Source organism: Perognathus longimembris, chromosome 2 (genome assembly GCF_023159225.1).
Source record: "Perognathus longimembris pacificus isolate PPM17 chromosome 2, ASM2315922v1, whole genome shotgun sequence".
NCBI lineage: Eukaryota > Metazoa > Chordata > Mammalia > Rodentia > Heteromyidae > Perognathus > Perognathus longimembris.
The window spans coordinates 20593468-20613747 of NC_063162.1; the positions used below are offsets into that span (position 1 = coordinate 20593468).

General features: G+C 48.2%; 1 protein-coding gene across 2 annotated transcripts in view; it reads right to left on the reverse strand.

The window, feature by feature from the left end:
- Positions 1 to 683: 683 nt before the first annotated feature.
- Cnnm2 (cyclin and CBS domain divalent metal cation transport mediator 2) overlaps positions 684 to 20280 on the reverse strand; it is a 118499-nt gene continuing 98902 nt past the window's right edge. Inside the window, exons 6-10 of one of the 2 annotated variants that reach the window (XM_048338331.1) lie at positions 9886 to 9979; positions 6719 to 6784; positions 2492 to 2676; positions 1401 to 1658; positions 684 to 1357 (exon numbers count right to left, since the gene is read on the reverse strand). In XM_048338331.1, the coding sequence (XP_048194288.1) occupies positions 1449 to 1658; positions 2492 to 2676; positions 6719 to 6784; positions 9886 to 9979 (555 nt within the window). In that variant the 3' untranslated portion in view covers positions 684 to 1357; positions 1401 to 1448. The remainder of the gene's footprint in view (positions 1358 to 1400; positions 1659 to 2491; positions 2677 to 6718; positions 6785 to 9885; positions 9980 to 20280) is intronic. The other variant, XM_048338332.1, reaches the window with a different exon arrangement.

Genomic DNA, 20280 nt, shown 5'->3' on the forward strand with positions numbered 1-20280 from the left:
TGTGGGTATCACCCACAAGGTGCATACATCCCTTGGTTCCCATTTAAAAAACTGATCAACTAGTTAAGAAGTCAGTCAAGAATACCTGTGGATAGGAATTTCACTATACAGGCTGAATCTGGTATTAAGACAGGAGACACATAGAAAATGGCCACAGCACATATTTGGTTCCTCAATCCCTGTTTGGGGCCAAACTGACACTGGCTGTCCAGGCAGCCTCTGGCATCCATCATATCTGAGACAGGAGAACCAGGGGGCACTGCCCTGCTGGGCTCCGCTGCCCAGGGGGAAGAGGGGAAGAGACAGTTGGCTCCCTGGAAGGAGGGCAGGGACTGGCAGTCCCAAAGTTCCCTCCTCTGAAAACAGATCTAGAAACGCCCTCTAAGCCCACAGTACAGAGCCTGCCTCCTGTTCTGATGTATATATCTATATCTATATATATCTCCAGTGGGGAAGGGGGGGTGACCCCCCACACCTCAGGTTTACCAAGGAGCCCTGTGGAAGGTTTCCATTTTGGCATCTGTGTAGCAGCATCTTGGGTTAGCAAGAGCAAGGGTGGGCGGTGGGGACCAGCACCTGTGCTCCGGGCTTGGGGAGGGGTGGGGGGTGACTGAGTCGACACCCCAGGCTGGAGGAATGCCAGGATGAAGTCAACTTGCTTCTTGCCAATGATAAACCATGGGTTTCAAATTCATTAACATTCATTTGGGTGATCAAAATTCCTTAGGGTGGAAGCAAATAAAAAAAAAAATCACATTCCCAAGCAAATGTTAAACTTTCCTAGGGGAAAGGGGAATGGTTAAACATTAAATTTTCAGAACAACACTGAACGCAGACCTGAGACCGCAGGTCCCTCTGGCCGCCTACACCCCACACTGACGACAGACTTGGCAGGGTCGGAAGTGACATGGTTTTCTTCATTCATCCATCAAGTTCCACAGCGACACCCACTGGGGCCCGGCAGAAGGGCGTCCCTTCCGGGGAGGGCCGAGGAAGGCCGCTGGAGGGGCAAGTCCATCTTGTCCGGGGTCCTACCATGGGGTCACAGCAGAGATCAGACAGAACAAGCTGAAACTCTGCACAAAAGACACTTTTAAAAAACATGATCTCTTGAAAAAATAAATCGCAAACGATTTTCACCTTCATGCAAATCGAGGGAGGAGAGTAATGATAAAAGGTACAGCTGAAAAAATAAACATGATTCTATTTGGGCGGAAGAAGTTTGTCTCCAGGCTCTTGAATGCCATGACCCAACCGTCGGTGTCACGCGTCTCGTCTCCTTCCCTCCCGTGCTGTCCTCGCGAGGCCTCCGGGAAGGGGACAAAGTCTTTGGTCTCAGAATGGTGCCGGACGCAGCATGGCAGACAAGTTCACACAGATGGAAGCCACGGCTGGGCCGAGGCCGGGCCTCTGCAGGGGGCTGGGCGGGGAGGGCCCTCGGGGCACCCCTAGATGGCACCCTCGTTGTGCAGGCTGTGGTTGGGCTTGCTGTGAGTCACACAGTTCTGTTCATTGAGCAAGTTGGCTGTCTCGTCGGGCAAGCCGTCATGCAGCTCCGTAAGAGTCAATTCGATTTTAGTGTTTTCACTGTCTGAAGACTGAGGGGTTCTGTCCATCCGGGATGCCATCAAGGCGTTTTGGTATTGCTGCCTGGAGATCTGAGGCCGGAAGACGACACAGAAAACAAACCAAGACAACGCTTACTTTCAGGCGCTTGTCTCTACTCTTACACACGAATCCCCCCAAAGGTTGGGTGTGTTTCTCTAGGACACAATCATCCTTGAGTAGAAACTGAGCCACGTTCAAGTTGATTCTGCCAAACAAGTCGTTTTTTTGTGTTTTTTTTGCCAGTCCTGGGGCTTGAACTGAGGGCCTAAGCACTGTCCCTGGCTTCTCTTTGCTCAAGGCTAGCACTCTACCCCTTGAGCCACAGCGCCACTTCTGGCCGTTTTCGATATCTGTGGTGCTGGGGAATCGAACCTAGGGCTTCATGTATATGAGGCAAACACTCTTGCCAGTAGGCCATATTCCCAGCCCCAACAAGCCGGTTCTTAATGATGTAACCCTTTCCAAATTCTGTCTCCAAATGTCAGACTAGGAAATGGAGATGAACCTCCACCCAGCTTATTCTCCAAAAGACATCTTTACTTCAGACTATGCAAAGCCCTGGTCTCTTGGGCAGAAGGCAAGAGACAGCCCCGGCCTCTGCAGCCACTGCGCCGCTCCAAGCCAGCCTGGCCGGAGTCACCGCCATGGCTCAGGACGCAGCTGGAGTGCGGGCGGCTCCTTTCCTCCTCCTCTCCAGCTCCCATTCACTGCAAAGGCAGCTCCCCGACACAGTCAAGGAGATGGCGTGATTCCCAGCCTGAGTCGGGGGCCCAGCTGACGGGGGCAGAGTGACACCCCAGCAATGGCGGATGAGCGGAGAGGAGGGGCTGCAGGGCCAGTCTGCCGTGGACGAGTCCAGGCCCGCCACCCTCCCTCCACTTACCTTCACAAACTGCAGGTCCGAAAGGGCCCGCACCGAGTAGTCGGGGATGTAGACTTGGAGGAAGGAAGAGTTGAGCTGGTTATTGCTGCTCCCCAGCGAAGGGGTCATGGCATCTATCCGGTCACTTCGACTCAGAGAGTCTGAATGATTCAGACCACACGGGCGAGGAGGGGACTTATTTTCACCTAGGAAAGGAAGAAAACCTGTTAAAATGCTATAGCCAATAGCGGGCTCTCTTTTGAAAATTAATTTTCAAGTGGCTAATAATAATTAGCACACAGCCCAGTCGCCCACACAGCTGGCAAGGTGGGGCCCTGTCACACAGGCGCAGCACACACGCTGGCTTGTCACCAGCAACGGGGCACTGGTGTCCGCCACGCTGCAGCCCTCCCGAGTCTGAGGGCAGAGGCTCCCGCCAGCGCCTGGGCTCCATGGGAGACGCAGGGAAAGAAGACGCGCTGCGTCCAAGGCTCCTTGCTCTTAAAGACATTCACTCGCTCTTAATACAAGTTTCATTTAAAATAAAGCCCACCCTCTCACCAAGCCACCTGTTGTTTTGGGGTTTTTTTGTGGGGGGGTGATGGGTCTCAGTACTGGAGTTTGAATTCAGGGTCTTGCATTGGTTTGGCTGGCACTTTACCACTTGAGCCACATCTCCAATACATATTTTATTGGTAAACTGGAGCTAGAATCAATCGTGTAGACTTTTCTACCTGGACTGGATTTGAACGTTGATCATCAAGGTCTCAGTTTTCTATCTAGCAAGGATTACAGGTATGAGCCTGGCTCCATTTTTTTCTCTTATAAATACCTCTCTTGCATAGATCTTAACTAGGTGCCCACAGTGTACAGGTCCTGAACTGTGTAATGTCACAGAGCAGTCAGCCTATTAAATAGGTCATACCCATCAATACCACCCCTCTGCCCCTACCCCGTCACCATCTTAAACTCCTAACATACCACAAGGGGAGGGGGGACAGTTGAATGGAGAGAGGAAGGGTGAGAGAATAAAGTCATAATATTCATAAAGTCATCATATTCAATGTACATATGTACATGGAGCCAGGTAAATTGAGGGGATGGGTGGAGTTGGGAGAGATGCGGGGAGAATGATGGAAGGGGTGTATTGTACTCACAAACTGACATGGTGAATTGAAATCCCTTTGTACAACTGCTTAAAGATGATAATACTAATGAGATTTATTTAAAGAAATTCTGAATAAAAAAATAACACTAGGAGGGCTGGGAATGTGGCTTAGTGGTAGAATGCTTGCTTAGCATGCATGAAGCTCTGGGTTCGATTCCTCAGCACCGCATACACAGGAAAAGCCAGAAGTAGTGCTGTGGCTCAAGTGGTAGAGTGCTAGCCTTGAGCAAAAGAAGCCAGGGACAGTGCTCAGGCCCTGAGTCCAAGCCTCAAGACTGGCAAATAACAACAACACTAGGGCCAAAACATCAGTACTCTGGGACTCTCAGATGATGAGTTTAATTTCTCCTAAGATTTCCACATCACAACTTTCGTGTCTACAATTGTCATTTTATGAACTAGTTTTCGATTGCTAGTCAAACTCTGAGCGACAGTTCCTCTTGTTGTTCTGCTTATTTCCTAAAAGAACAAGGCACAGTAATAGTTTATCCGTGTTGTATATTTAGCACAATGGAACTTTGAACAGGTGACCCAACCTTGCTAAGCTACAAATTCCTTATCTGTAAAGTGCACATGATAATGTGCCTACCTCATAAGGTCTGAGGGTTCAAAATAAGATAACATGTGAAGTGCTTAGGGCAGCATCTGACATCCAGTATGCGTCCCAGAAATGCGTCTTGCTAACCTTTTCTATTCTCTCCTGTGTGCGCCCTTCCATATCCAGCCACCATGAATGTGCCTGAACTCAGGTGTCAGTCAGCCACAAATTCTCTCTCTCTCTCTCTCTCTCTCTCTCTCTCTCTCTCTCTCTCTCCCCCCTCCCCCCCCCCCCGCCAGTCCTGGGGCTTGAACTCAGGGCTTCTTTTTGCTCAGGTTTAGCACTCTACCACTTGAGCCACAGCATCACTTCTGGGTTTTTCTGTGCATGTGGTGCTGAGGAATCGAACCCTGGGCTTCATGCATGCTAGGCAAGCACTCTACCACTAGGCCACATTCCCAGCCCCCCATCACCATTTCTACTAATAACTTTCTACATGTTCAAATGTGAAGGTGGAAGAGAAAGAAACCAGACAGCTCTTGGCCAGTCCACCGCGTGGCGGTTGGGCCCGTGCCTACTGCTGGGTCCCCAGCTGGTGAGTCTTGGGGTAGTTGGGACCCTCTCTCTTGCCAGGAGACCACTGCCTGAAATCGCAGCCACAGCCATAGCCCGGAGCAGCCAGCTCTATTCTCTAGGACCCCATGTCCAGCACCGTGGGTATGCAGCACGGGTAGTGGGGTACACATCCCAGGGCTTCAGTGCGCTGCCCAGCCCCAGCTCAGCTCCTGTGTGGTCGCCAAATGTGGGGATCCAGGTTTTATGACAATAATAATACAACTTTAGTTTTGGTTCCTCTCTGCCTCCTTAGTATTGTTTATCTATTTTCCCCCTGCTTTTTGTTTGTTTGTTTTGGGTTTTTTGGGTTTTTTTCAATCCCCAGTCCTGGGGATTGAATTCAGGGCCTGAGCCCTGTCCCTGGCTTCTTTTTGCTCAAGGCTAGTACTCTACCACTTAGCCACAACGCCACCTCTGGCTTTTTCTATATATGTGGTACTGAGGAGTTGAACCCAGGGCTTCATATATACGAGGCAGGCACTCTACCACTAGGCCAAATTCCCAGCCCTCCCCCTGCTTTTTGTCTTGCCTTATTTTATGCACCCTGCCTTTCCTTTTGGCAGGCATAATAGCCAGTCCCAACCTCCAGCCAAATGCACCTTCCAGAAGAGTCTGGAAATGACTGGTTGAGTCCATCCCCATCCCCCATGGGTGACACAGCCTATCACGGCCACGCCAGCTCCCTGTGGGCGAGACGCAGCAAAGCAGACTGTGATTACAGGATCAGAAGCAGCAGGGAGAGCTAAGAAATCTCTAAATTCAATGGGGGAAGTAAAATATAAATCCAAAGACATCTACTTCAGCATCTTGGAGTTTTAAGTAGAAAATAGAGCTTTTTTTTGTTTTTTTTTTTTGGTACAGGGCTTTGAGCTCAGGCTTAGCTTCTTTGCTCAAAGTATTCTATCACTTAAGCTTTGCTTCCCTTCTGGCTTTTCGCTGCTTCTTTGGAAATAAGAGTCGCTCAGATTTGTGTGTCCAGGCTGGATTTGAATTGTGGTCCTTAGATCCCCGCTTCCTGAGTATATAGGATTACAGGTGTGTGCCACCAGTGCCCAGCTTAAACAGGAAGCAGATACAAGCAAGTAAAATGGGGGGGAACCATAAAGCTCATACATACACAAGCATAAATGTGTGTGTGTGTGCATATATGTATGTATTCTGCTGGTTGGTTGGATTCCAGTAAATTCTAACTCTTAGCCCTCAAAAATCCCTAACCTTAAGAGCCAAGAGTTGAGAGCCATGAATTCCCCTCTAAGACTAGGATTGCCTGCTCTCTGCATGATACAGTTTTACTGCAACTAAATTAAGAAATTCAAATTTCATCAGTCAGGTTTAAAAACATAAGCTGTATTAAAATCAATACAGAAAAGTTGTTATGCAATAGGAAAGCCTGGTGATTTTAATTAAAGAAAGATTAGAGCCTTTCCTTTCTGTTTAACGGAGGGCCAGCTCAGCAAGGCCCTGCGAGCCATCCTGCAGGGGGGTTCTGAGCAGCTGGCTAGGAGTGTGCCCTTAACTAGAAAACAGAGGCAGGACAGGAGGGGCCACCTGCCTGCTGGAGGCTGGGAAAGACCAAAGAGGCAGGAAGGCCGGCCTCTGGGGCCGGGGTGCTTTATTCTCTTACTCCTTCCAGGTCAGTGGTGTGTGCCCTCTCCACCCGGGACAGCCATTCTCCTTTCTGCTTGTCTGCTCCTGCTCATGTCCCACCATTTCCCCTCTACTTTCTAAACCCTTTCTTGCACCTGCTGTGGGGAAGTGCTGGCTTCCCTGGAGAGCTTGCTTGCTCTTATTCTGAGGTCAGAGAACGGAAGAGTTTTAGGGCTCCCAGGCTTGTCCAAATAAAAGGCGCAGACTTGGCCAGCCAGGCTCCCGAGGGGTCAAGGGTTGGCAAGCAGGAGAATTAGGAAAAAGAAACATGCAGAGTTACCTGGAGAGCCTGCGGCTAACAACTCTGTTCTGCTGACAACAAAGGTACGAGACAGGGACAAAGGAACTGGAAAAATGGAGAAAAACAGGGTGAGACCATCTTGAAGGCAGAGGAGCTCTCTGTACTCAAGGGAGGCGAGCTATGCCTACTCTACCAATATAAGCGTTGCATCCTAGAACTGACATTCTAGAAGCTATGAAAGCACACGCACAGCTTCCACGAAGAGCAGGACAGAGAAGCCACAGCTGGAGAAATCCCACTCATAAACTATCACGTGCCTGGAATGCTCCTAAGGCAGGAATACTCATTGGGGTTCACAGCTCCAAAGTGGGTTCATCCTAAGGAACTCATCACAAAGGGGGAGCTCAACTCCTAAATGCTCTAAGTCCACGACGCAAGCCACACCCCAATATTCATTCTCTACCCCGGTGGCAAGCAACACACTACCCAATGCATTTGCCTTGTAAGTCCTGACATTTTGACAGGATGCACTGACTTGCTTTGAAATGATGATGAATTGCAAAAGTAAAGGGAAGCCAATGCAAAATGCCGCATCTGGATTTCCTGAGATTGGTTGGCCAAGGTCACGGTCTTCATGGCTGACTCAGAGGGAGTCCAGACCAGGCAGCACTGCTCAGGAGTCAGGTTTCTGGGCACACCAGACAACTAAATTTAATAAGCAGAAACAGGCATCTCTGGATCTGGAAATGCTTGTGCTATCGCAGCTTTCCCTGCTAAATCACAAAGGCTCAGACCCTAGTTGCAAAGGGAAATAATGCAACTGGAATAAACACCCCACAGTGACACCATTAACAAACTTCTGCTTCTTTATCAACAGCTCTGAAAGAGGAGCAGGAAGTTGCAACTGCCTCTCCTGCTTCCCAGAGAAGGGCCACGCCTCACTTCCGGCTCCCAGTGAGACCCGGTCTCCTCTCTGTGGCTCCACATTAATTGAGATACTATGTAGGTTGAAAGAACTAGTAAATTACTTGGGAGGCGGCTTGAGAGCAGACCAGGTGAAAACATTCCAGAGAGTCATATCGTGCTATGTCTGGGATGGGTCTGTCATCTGAGAGACACAAGGACTCACAAATAATAGGATCGCAGTACACAGTGGCTGGAGCACAGATCCTTTCTCAAAAACTAACCAACACAGAAAGGACTGGCAGAGTAGCTTGCGCGGTAGAGTGCTTGCCTAGCAAGCATAAAGCCCTGAGTTCAAACTGCAAAATAGAACAAAACAAAAAAAAAACTCACTATCAACACAATCATAGTATAGACCTGATTCTAAGTTGGGTCTAATTTCAAGCAGGTTGCCAAAATAGTTACAACTATAATACCTTTCTGCTAGACAACAGTTTCTCTTATATTTGTTTGTTTGGTTTTTGTTCCTCATTTTGCTCTGTGCCAACATCAGGATTTAAACTCAGCCTTCTACTTGCTCAGCTTGCTTCTCAGCTGGTGCTCTATCACTTCAGCCATACCTCCCACCCAACTTTTTGTCAGTTATTTTGGAGATGGAGACTTTTGGACTTTCATGTTTATGCTAGCCTCAAAACAAGATCCTCCAGTCTTAAGACTCCCGGGTAGGCGGGAGTATGCCATGTGTACTATATATATTGAGTGTGTGAATGTGTGCCAATTCTGGGGAATGCATTCAGGGTCTGGGTGCTGTCACTGAGCTTTTTTGTCTAAGTTAGCTCTCTACCACTTGAGCCACAGTTCCACTTCCAGCTTTTTGGTAGCTAATTGTAGATAAAGAGTCTCAGGTTTTCTTGCCCAGGCTGGGTTTGAACCATGATCCTCAGATCTCAGCCTCCTGAGTTGCTAGGTTACAGGTGTGAGCCACCAGTGCCTGGCTTGAGCTTTATATCCTTTTAATGAGGAGGAACCCAAGAGCTCTTCTTGGTGTGATGTAATCTACATGTGATGGAACTGAGGCTGGGGCCTGGTTACAAAGTTCTCCCTCTCCAGTGTCACTAAGCAGTGAAAATGAAAATCACCTTTAAGTTTATAGCAGGTCAGATGGGCTGGGGTTTGTTCTAAATGTTGGGCAGCCCTGGACAATGGGGCTTCTGTGTGCACAGAACTCCAAGACACACACTGGAGAGAGAGAAGATGCATTCTGGGGGAAGCAGGTTTAAAATAAGAGAAATCTTGACAGTTCACTGACTTTCTAACTTCATACCCTTGGGGTCCCTTAGCCTATGGAGTAGTGAAGTAGATGAAGACCAATGCCACAAAAAGCAAAGCTGGTTCAGATTAGAGGTTTGTTATGTTTCCTAGTGTGGCATGCCCTTCGGCATTTTGGCCACAAGGTGGCACTCCAACACCTCCATTAACCTGTCTGACCTGCTGCTACCAGGGCAAGGGAAGCAAAGGCCAAGTGGGACACTGAAGTCCCCTCTCTAAGAGAACAAGAACACCAGGTGTGGTATGCACACCTTCTAGATGCAGCTTGCTGGCATCTTGGCATCTTCTGCTCAGAGAACACAGTCAGTCCCCCAGGCATACCCACCCTGAGAGGCCAACTAGCTGGCCAGCTCTCCACATCAGGAGACCTGGCTGCAGGGGTGAAAACACAGTGCCAGCTCTCCTCACCCTCCCTCCTGAGGAAAACTCCAGACTAGTTCACATGTGAGACTCAAGTGCTGGATGGCAAACAACTGAGCAGGGGCTGCTATACGTGTGCCCACCAAAAGCCAGGTACCAAATGTGCATAGCCACACGGCACAATAGCCTCAAACAGGAAACTGCCCAGTGTCCATCAGCATCCGAAAGGATGGGAACATCATGGCCTTCACTCGTACACCACTGCGCAGCAGCGAGAGGAAGCGCGACATGATGGCTGGCAGGTACAGCCAGACTCAGTCATGTGTTCTGTGTAAATCCATTTCTATGATGTCCAAGAAGACAGTGTTACTTTTGGGGGACAGTGACAGAGGAAAGTGGGGGGTGTTATTCCTGTTTCTCTTTCTGGGTGCTGGTTTACAAGGCTATGTGCAGTATGTGAAAAATTGAGGAGATGTGTACTTATGATCTGTATTTGCTTAGTTTTGTATATGATGTACATTAACAGTTCAAAAAGCAAATAACTAAGCTGAGAGGTATAGACAGACAGTTGCCTGCAGTGTGGCCCTGTCGTCAGAGCCAAGAACCCAGCTCACCTGGAGAGGCTGTGAGGGCCATTACACCATAGTAGGAAAAAGCACTCGCTTCAAACTTCATACCTTCTTTCCCAGCTTCTACTTCCACTTTCCCCTGCAGAAAAAAAAGAGGGAATTTTCAGTCCAACTGCAGGAGCCTGTGCACATCTATATCAAATGTGATCCTTCCCCACACTCATAACTCAGTTCCTCTCGCAACAATGCCGGGGATGCCCAGAGCTTCAAACCACCTGTCTACGTAAAGAAGCCAACCAGTTCATCTGCAAGGACACTGGGCTCGGCTGGCTATATTGATGCAATAAAAGGGAGGGATTGACATCTCCAGCCTCCTTAGCTTCTTGGGTTCAAGGGGAGGCCTCCAGTAATAAAAATAATCAGTGGCTCACGCCTGTAATGCTAGCTACTCAGGAAGCTAAGATCTGAGGATCGTAATTCAATGCCAACCTGGGCAGAAAATTCTATGAGACTCTTATCTTCAATTAACCAGCAAAAAGCCAGGAGTGGAGCTGTGGCTCAAGGGGTAGAGTGAAAAAGCTTCCGGGAAGCATGCAGACTCTGAGTTCAAGCCCCAGTACCAGCACCAAAAAATAAGTAACTAAAAATCAGTGGGCTGGGGATATAGCCTAGTGGCAAGAGTGCCTGCCTCGGATACACGAGGCCCTAGGTTCGATTCCCCAGCACCACGTATACAGAAAACGGCCAGAAGCGGCGCTGTGGCTCAAGTGGCAGAGTGCTAGCCTTGAGCGGGAAGAAGCCAGGGACAGTGCTCAGGCCCTGAGTCCAAGGCCCAGGACTGGCCAAAAAAAAAAAAAAAATCAGTGAGATAAACACTGAGCAGGCTCTGAGGGATGGCTGCCTGAGCTATCCCGAAAAGGTGAATTGGGGCAGAAGCAGGGTCAAGGGTCAGCATCATATATGGCCATGGAATGGACAGGAGCGAACTCCCTGACATCCCGACTAAGCAGTGAACATCGTGCGCAGGCCCCTGGGGGCACCGCAGCACATGGTCCCTCTCCCTGTCTTCCATAGCACCTGGAGAAAGTTCCCTTCCCTCAGAACACACCTTCCCATCTTCCCTGAACAAGTGAGCAGGGTCTGCCAAAGGTGAACATGTGCCACAAACACCAACAGAAACACGTGTGCCCACCACAAGCCAGGTACCGAATGTGCATAGCCATAGGTGACACGTAGCCTCAAACAGGAAACTGCCCTGTGTCCATCAGCAACCGAAAGGATCCAAACATCACGACATTCACATGTACACCATTGCAACGTCTCCTTCCCCCTCAGCACTCCTAGGACACACTGCCTTGCCCATTGTCCCCCTGCCTTGTCCTCCACAGTGGGTGCTAACATGTGTTTTCTGGTCTGTCCATGCAGTCCTGGGAGAGTTTCATGTCTGGGTTTCCCAGTGGAGGGACAGCATGGCTCTTGCTTACAGGAAGAGGCTGCCTCTCCAGGACGCCCTTTGCAAGGGAGAGGCAAACAGCAAGAAAAGGAACTGTGCTGACGTTTTATAATTCGTTTACTGCTCATAGCATTCATAATCCCCCCTCTTATAAACCAGGAGAGGGGCTCAGAAAGGCTCAGTGACCAAAGAATGGCCCTCACCCAATGCGCTGCATAGCGCCACCCACTGGTGCAAACTTCTCACGGCTCCTGGTTACGTTATCCTAAGCCACATTCTCCATTTCAGACTTCCCTTTCTCAGCTTGCTTCTCCAGATCTGCACCTCTAGTTTACGTTTCCCTTCACCCAACCGAAGTAGTAGTATTTACCAGTCCTAACTAATTTTCTCACTTTAAAGGAACTTAAACCAACAACCTCCTTTCACGTTCCTTCCTTCCTTCCTTCCTTCCTTCCTTCCTTCCTTCCTTCCTTCCTTCCTTCCTTCTTTCTTTCCTTCCTTTTTCCATGCTATTTATTAACTTAGCATTAAAAAGGGCTGAATCCAGGGCCTCACACCTACTAGGCAGTTCCACCATGGAGCCAAGCCAGCCCTGGCCCTCCAGGCTGCAGTCTCTACAGCAGGTAGACGTGAACACATAAAAACCAGCAACAGGAGGCAATGAATAAATGTGCTACAGGAAAGAAACAACAAGGACAGAGTTCACACACATGCCCTTACCCAAAGACCCATGTCTAAGCTGAGTGGAGTCTGATGAAAGCAGGGAAGGGAGTGGTGGGAGGGAAGGTCTGGGAGGGGGTGACAGCAGATGGCACTTTGGGGCTCCCAGAACAGCTTAGGGAAGGCCTGCAGTTCCAGGGCTTGGGGGGGGGGTGTCTAGACCAGGCTGGGGCAGATGAGAAAGATCAAGTGAGATGTTGGTAACAGAGACGGGGGGGGGGGGGGAAGAAAGCACACCGCAGCTGGTGCCCAGAGCCCTGTGATGGAGATGGAAAGGTCGAGAAAGGGCCATTCCAGTGGTGGGAATGGAAAGAGACAAATTCCAGATCAGAATAAGGCCTTCTGCAGGAGTTCTGAAGGCTCAGGTGGGAGAACAAGGTCAGAGGAAGGTCAGGACTGAAGACAGATGGGGGTGGAGGTGGAGGGCAGCCAGTGGAAAAAAATGGGGAGGGAAGAGGCAGCCCGTACCTCATGACCAAGAGGAGGAGAGGAGCCAGAAACCAAAGTGAGATGGAGGAAAACTGCACACAAGCAAGCAGCTTCACCCCAGAATCCGGGCTGAAGGTCCAGGCAGCACAAGAATGCCGATGCCCAGGGGGTCATTGGAGCCCACGCGAGTTTCCATCCCACAGGAAAGAGGGAAGCCAGACGGCAGCGCTAATGGCAGCAGGCTGGCTCCTGTCTAACGGAACAGGTGCCTGACCCCACAGGCCAAGGGGGCACAGGCCAAGCAAAGATGGGTCAGGATGCAGGGCAGAAAATCAGTGTTGGGGAGAGGGGTCCAAGCGGGGAACCAAGGCCCTGGCTGGCAGGAAAGAGCCGGCGGGAGTTGGGGATGGACAGAATGGACAGTGTACCCGAGGACATCTGTCTCCTCAATCTCCCAGCCATCCCTTCCTGGACGGCCCCTTGGGTTTCAGTAGTGAGTATGTACATACATACTTCCTGGCAACATCTGTCTGTAGTCGGTAATCTTGGGTGGAGTTGGGCAAATGCCCCAGGGCCTCACACTGAGATGGAGTATAAGGTGTGACCCGGGAGTGAGGACTTTCAGACACTTGGGGTACAGGCAGAGGCAGTGGATCTAGGAGGCTGCAGTAGGGGAGTCACAATTTCTGGTGAAGCATTTCTGTCGGTGAACACTGGCCTCACTCTGGAAATGGCCTGTCCAGAGCCCTTGGGGGCCTCACAAAAGCGCAGGGGCTGAGAGTTTGTTGATCAAAGCAGCACAGGTGTAGAAGGATCCAGAGTGTATGAGAGAAGCCACCTCAGATGATATCTCCTGTGTCCTTCAGGCTGGACTCCAGGAGGACCAGCTGTCCTACGTGCTGCCCAGCCCAGAGCCACCGGCCCACAGAAACCCTCGGGCAGTCCTTCCTAGACATCTGGGCTTCAAGAACTAGTACCATCCTCCTCTGGGGACATTATTTTATCATCTACGGTTACCACCCTTTCAGATAGCTTAACCCCTCAGATGTAGAAGACATAAGTTCAGCAGAACAAACAGGTCTTCCAGTGGAACCTTAGAGCATCACGATCAGTGCTCGCTGGAACTTTCTGTTGCTATGTCGCCTCAGTTACTGAAGACTCAGGACTCACTGCTCTGCTTTCATCTGCTCCACTTCCGAGAGCTCAATGGATGATAGCGTTCCTGCAACCCCAGCATCTGAAGATGGTACAGGCGCACAAGTCTGAAGCCCATCTGACCCCACAGGCCTTTGGACGCTGGGCCCTTCTGACAAATGGAGTGTAGGGACCCCCAGTAAACACATCTGTTATCCACCTGAGTGTCAGTGGCTCCAAAGTGAGATCATTTTCAAGATAAGCCCACCAGTATTACTGTGCCCGGGGGTGGGGGGTGGTAGCCTGCCTGGATTATAATCAAGCATGTCTTCTCAGAGAATGCTTTCCATATAAGGAAGGAGCTACACAATGATTTTACTTATGGACTATTCACTAAGAAAAAGTTCTCACAGGACATGACAGATCCCAAGTGTTCCCCAAAGACACGTGGGCTTTCTGAGCCAGAATTCCAGCAGAGTCCCACCTCCTTCTACGCGAAGGTTTCGCTCTCTCACACTCCAGCCTCTGAGTGCTCACTATAGCCCACTACGCGTGCCTCAGCCTAGTACCATGCTCAGTCCCCACAGAGGGGCTCATGCTCCCCAGGCCGGTGCGGTACACCTGCCCATGGGGTAGGTAACACTGGAGGTCACTGTGGGTAAGATTGCTTCCCACGGAAGCCCATGGCCCCTGTACTCTATGTGGCTTTTGTCTTTAGATCGCTACCACAAAGCGTTCAGCAGGGCACAGCACCAGAAAGGAGGTAGCTAAGCTAGGCACGGGTGGCTCATGCCTGTAATCCTGGCTACTTAGGAGGGTAAGACCTGGAGGACTGGGGTTCAAGGCCAGCCCTGGCAGGAAAAAAGAAACATGAGAAAGCAGGGCTGGAAATGTGGCTCAAGTGGTAGAGCACCAGCTGGGAGCGAGAATGAGCAAGTAAGAAGCTTGACTTCAACACTTCCTATTACTACCCCCCCCCCAAAAAAGGTAAGTGAGTGCCACCCAAAGATGCCCGTGCAGGCCTCCTGTGCCCGGCACTCAAGCCCTCTCCAGCTGCGGCTTTCAACCCAGAGGCTGCAGAGGGCACACCAAGTGGAAAGGCGTGAAGCGCGGAGCCTCACACTGCAGCTCAGCCACGCCCACGGGAGGGCTCAGGGCTCCCATCCAGCCGGCACCCAGACCTGCCCAGTCCCGGCCAGCCGCCACGATGAGTGGAACATCCAGATGGACCATTTAGGATTCAACGCTCACCTGCAAATTTGTCTTGACTCCTAGTTGTGACTAAGAGTTGCAGGAAAAGGAGACTATCTTTATCTTTATATATATCTAAGTAGCATGATTTTTTTTCTCCTTTTTTGGTCGTGGTACTTGAACTCTGGGCCTGGACGCTGTCCCTGAGCTCTTCATCTCAAGCCTGGCGCTTTACCACTTGAGCCACCACGACACTTCCAGTTTTCTGGTGGTTAATTGGAGATAAGAGTCTCATGGACTTTCCTGCCCGGGCTGGCTCTGAACCGTGATCCTCAGATCTCAGCCTCCTGAGTATCTGGGATTACAGGCGTGAGCCACCAGTGCCTGGCAGTAGCATGATTTTAAGAAATAGGTTTACTGCTGGGTGTCTTAAGTAATCTTTTTTCTTTAAAGGGCATGTCTTATCTGTATTTGACTCAAGGCTGCAGGTTCGTTATTTAATGGGACATACAGACCCCATCGCCCAGTCTCACCCATAGGGTGATGTGTAGTTGTGACTCTAAGATATGAGGAAAACAAAATGGCTGGGTACCGGTGCATGACTGTCAGCCCAGCAGTACAGGGAAGTGCAAAGAGGAGGACTGACGTCTACACTAGCACAGGAAGAAAGTGAGATTTCATCTTAAAAATAGCTAATATTAAAAAAAAAAAGACTAGCACAAGGGTTAAGAATATCTGCCTATCAAGCACAAAGCTCTAAGTTCAAACGCCAGTATTTCAAAAACAAAAGTGCAATGAACCTACTTTAGAATTTACAGTGGCTGGCTTAGTGACAGAGTGCTTGCCTAGCACGCATGAAGCCCTGGGTTCGATTCCTCAGTACCAAATAAACAGAAAAAGCCAGAAGTGGTACTGTGACTCAAATGGTAGAATGCTAGCCTTGAGTAAAAAGCAGCTCAGGGACAGTGCCCAGGCCCTCAGTTCAAGCCCCAGGAATGGAAAAAAAAAAAAAGAATTTATAGCAGTTATAATTACTGTGCATATATAATTTTTTGTAGCCCATCTAGGGACTTCAGCTCATGGCCTTGTGTTCTCTCTTAGCCTTTTCATTCAGGCTGGTACTCTATCATTTGAGTCATACCTCCACTTCTGGCTTTTCACTGGTTAGTAGGGGATAAAAGGGTCTCAACGACTTTCTGTCCAGGCTGGCTTCAAAGCACAGTCCTCACATCTCAGCCTCCTGGTGGCCCAGGTGTGAACCACCAGCACTCAGCCGATAGTTTGTAGGGGGGGAGGGGTTGTTATTTTTTAATGGTTAAAAAATAGATTTGTTATTAAAACCAAGAGTAGATGCTCTATTTTTTTCCTCCTAAGTAGAAACTGAAAAACAGAATCTGACAGTAGAGGGGAACTGAGTGGGAGAGGGAGGTGCTGGGGAGGTGGGCAGGGATGAGGAAGGGAGGGAAGGAGGGAGGGTGGATGTGATCACCACACAGATATGCATGCATGGAAATGTCACAGTGAAACCCATTAATCATGCAATTAATTTGAGTTCATAGTTACAAAAAAAGGAACAGTGAATGTATTAACTTTGTTGCCTTTCTTACTGACTTTTCCTTACTAGTTTACTAATGCATACATCCTTCTCTTATCCTTATGTTTACACTCGCCCTTCATTCTAAAATACACCAGATTCAGTTACAGTCACAAAGATAAACTCTCTCTGGGCCCATTGTTACTCTAGACTGATTTCTTTTCTTTTCTTTTTTTTTGTCAGTCATGGGACTTGAACTCAGGGTCTGGGCACTGTCCCTGAGCTTTTTTTTTGCTCAGGCTAGTGCTCTACCACTTTGAGCCAGAGCACTACTTCTGGTTTTCTGCTGGTTAATTAGAGATAAGAGTCTCACAGACTTTTCTGCCTAGGCTGGCTCTGAACCATGATCCCCAGATCTCAGCTTCCTGAGTAGCTAGGATTACAAGCATGAGCCACCAGTGCCCAGGTGATTTTTACTTAGAAATTTAGCATCAATGTTGATGAGCGTGATTAGCCCATAATATCAAGTTTTAGCATAAAGCCTCTATTAGCCTTTAAAGAATGTATTTGAGAGCCATCTTGTCCTATTTGTATGAGATAAAAAGTATAAGTTCTTAAAATTTTGAATTGTTCCCCATCAAATCTTTTATTCCAGATGCTTTTGTGTACGGGGGAGGGGGCTTTGTTTCATGTTTTCCCTCCTTTGTTTTTAACCACATTAATTATGTCAAGAAAACACTAACTTTGTTAATTTTGAGGTGGGGGCAGGGAGAGAGAGAGAGAGAGAGAGAGTGCGTGTATGTACTGGAGCTTGAACACACAGCCCAGTTCTGTCTGTGAGCTCAAGGTTAACACTCTACCACTTGAGCCACAGCTCTGGTTCTGGCTTTTCTGGTGCTTAATTGAGATGAGAATCTCATGGACTTTCCTGCCTGGACTGGCTTCTAACCATGATCCTCAGATTTTAGCCTCCTTTTTTTTGCCAGTCCTGGGGCTTGGACTCAGGGCCTGAGCACTGTCCCTGGCTTCTTTTTGCTCAAGGCTTTTGTGAGCCACAGCATCACTTCCGGCTTTTTCTGTTTCTGTGGTCCTGAGGAATCAAACCCAGGGCTTCATGTATGTGAGGGAAGCACTCTACCACTAGGCCATATTCCCAGCCCAGATCTCAGCCTCCAGAGCAGTTTGGGCTAGGCATGAGCCACCGATGTCCAGTGAGTTTGTTTATGGAAGAACCAAATCTTAATTTTATTTATAGATTGTAAGGCTTTTTTTTTTTTTCTGCCAGTCCTGGGGCTTGGACTCAGGGCCTGAGGACTCAGGGCCTGAGCACTGCCCCTGGCTTCTTTTTGCTCAAGGATAGCACTCTACCACTTGAGCCACAGCGCCACTTCTGGCCGTTTTCTGTATATGTGGTGCTGGGGAAATTGAACCCAGGACCTCATGTATACGAGGCAAGCACTCTTGCCACTAGGCCATATCCCCAGCCCCTTTTTTTCTTTTTTGACAATACTAAAAGTTGAATTCACGGTCACCACTTAGGCTACCCCACCAATATCTAATTTTTTAGTTTATTTTTCTAATAATTTGCATTAATTTGTTTGGTTTTAATTAATTAACTTGGTTAGGCTAAGATCAATTTACTATTTTTGTTTTTCTTCAGATAATTTTAGTTCTCTATCTTTTTATTTGAGTACTTACAGAAGCAAAATCTTGGGTGTTTATACTATCTATATTATCTTAAAAGTCTTTTATAATACTATATACTTTAAGATATTCTATCTATTCTGTCCTTAATTCAGTCGCTACTTAGGGTTTTAATTTGCTGTCAGTTGTAGTTTCATAATGATTTAAAGAGGTAACACACACCTGTGGTAAGGAATTCAAACTGTGTAAGAGAGAAAGACTTCCTACTGCTCCCGTGCCAGCCTTCCTGGCCTTCTCTGGGGTGGGAACCACAGCCAGTTTCCTGAGTAAACTACCAGAGAAATTTCCCACCCAGACAGGTTGATTCGAAAGAAAGTGCAGTTCGTTCACACAAATAAGAACATATTACATGCACAGTACTGTACCTTATATAAACACCTAAGGAAGAGAGTTTATCACAATTTTAATCTGGCTTAGTGATTTTTTAATCATCTACTCTTTACTCCTAATTGAATTTCATTAACATCTATGCAAGGGTTGATGACATTTCTCTTTTTCTATTGCTACAGTATATACTGGGATAAAGTAAATGACCAATTTTCATGAATCATATAGCTATTTTTTTAAAAGGGCTTTGGCTTTAATTATGTAATCTGAAACTATTGTATAATTTTTCTTGGTATGTTTGCTTTTTTATGATGGTGGAAAAATAATTAGAACAAAATTATATTATTCCTATTTATACATACACATACATACACACACGTAGAGCCAATAAACATCTTGTCATGATTTATTGTGCTGTTATCATTGACCATATTGATTTCACTTTAAAAGACACATTTGAAGCTGGGCCTTAGTGGCTGGTGCCTGTGATCCTAGCTACCCAGGAGGCTAAGATCAGGAGGACAGAGGTTCAAAGCCAGCCTGAGCAGATAAGTCTAAGAGACTTTATCTCCAATCAATGAGGAAAAAGCCAGAAGTAGGGGTGTGGCTCAAGTGGTAAAGTGCCAGCCTTGAGTGAAAAAGGTGAGCAAGAGCTTGAGGCCCTCATTCATGGCCCAGTACTGGCACAACACACACACACACACACACACACACACACACACTCACACACACACACACATTCTCGACCCAAGATCAGCTAGGTAAAGAGTTTTGCTGCACTGAGGCTGGGCAGGGAGGGCTGGGAGGGCAGGGGGTGCTGACTCCACACTCCTGAGGGGATGGGAGCTGGCTGCACAGCCTGCCACGAGCTCCCAGGGCTGTGGTGCAGAACTGGAGGGTGGAACGAACTTGGCACACGATGAGAGCTGCGCCAGATTGATGGAGGGTGTCATGGTATTTCACTCTGCTATTCTCTGAGTACCTCGGGTAATTGGCTAGTCTGTAAGAACATGACTTTTGCCAAACTCTGGCATTTCAATACCTCCAGAGGCCTGTTTATCAGGCACACACTCTATTTATAAAACTCCTACACATCAGCTCAACAAACTAGGGACCCTGATGTAACTACCTAACATGTAAAGGTCTTCAGATACAGTTACACAGTTACGAATGACATCCGAAGTGTCTTCAGTTAAAAGACTGTCTTGAAATTGGAGGACACCGGGCTGGGGATATAGCCTAGTGGCAAGAGTGCCTGCCTCGGATACACAAGGCCCTAGGTTCGATTCCCCAGCACCACATATACAGAAAACGGCCAGAAGCGGCGCTGTGGCTCAAGTGGCAGAGTGCTAGCCTTGAGCGGGAAGAAGCCAGGGACAGTGCTCAGGCCCTGAGTCCAAGGCCCAGGACTGGCCAAAAAAAAAAAAAAAAAAAGAAATTGGAGGACACCAAGGTCCCTTTTCTCTAACATTTATTTTAGGATCCATGGCTTTCTTATTACGTATCAACAGAGCATTACTGAGTCACAATTGAATACCGCCAATTATATAAAGCAGGCAACTCGAAGTCCTAAATTTCTTCTTTCTCTCTTTATTACCTTCTTCCTTCCTTTCTCTTGGAGGGAACAGTACTAGGGACTGAGCTAAGGGACTTGAGCGGGCAAGGCTGGCGCTTTACCACTTGAGCCATGCCAATAGCCCACTAACTCTATGGTTTGTAATGTTACCACTGAAATTCGCAAGCTCAGTCTACAAAATTCTCTTAAGCAAGTCTTTAATGTAGTTTCCTTTCTCTAGGGTACAGAATAGGCACATCTTGCTTTCCTAAAAACCACTAATGTTTTCTTCCCTCATTTCAAACAATAAAATAAACTCCCTTTAATATCTTTAGTATCTTAAGCTTCTATGGCTGTGATTGGTAAGGCTAGAGACAGATGTCTCTAAGAACC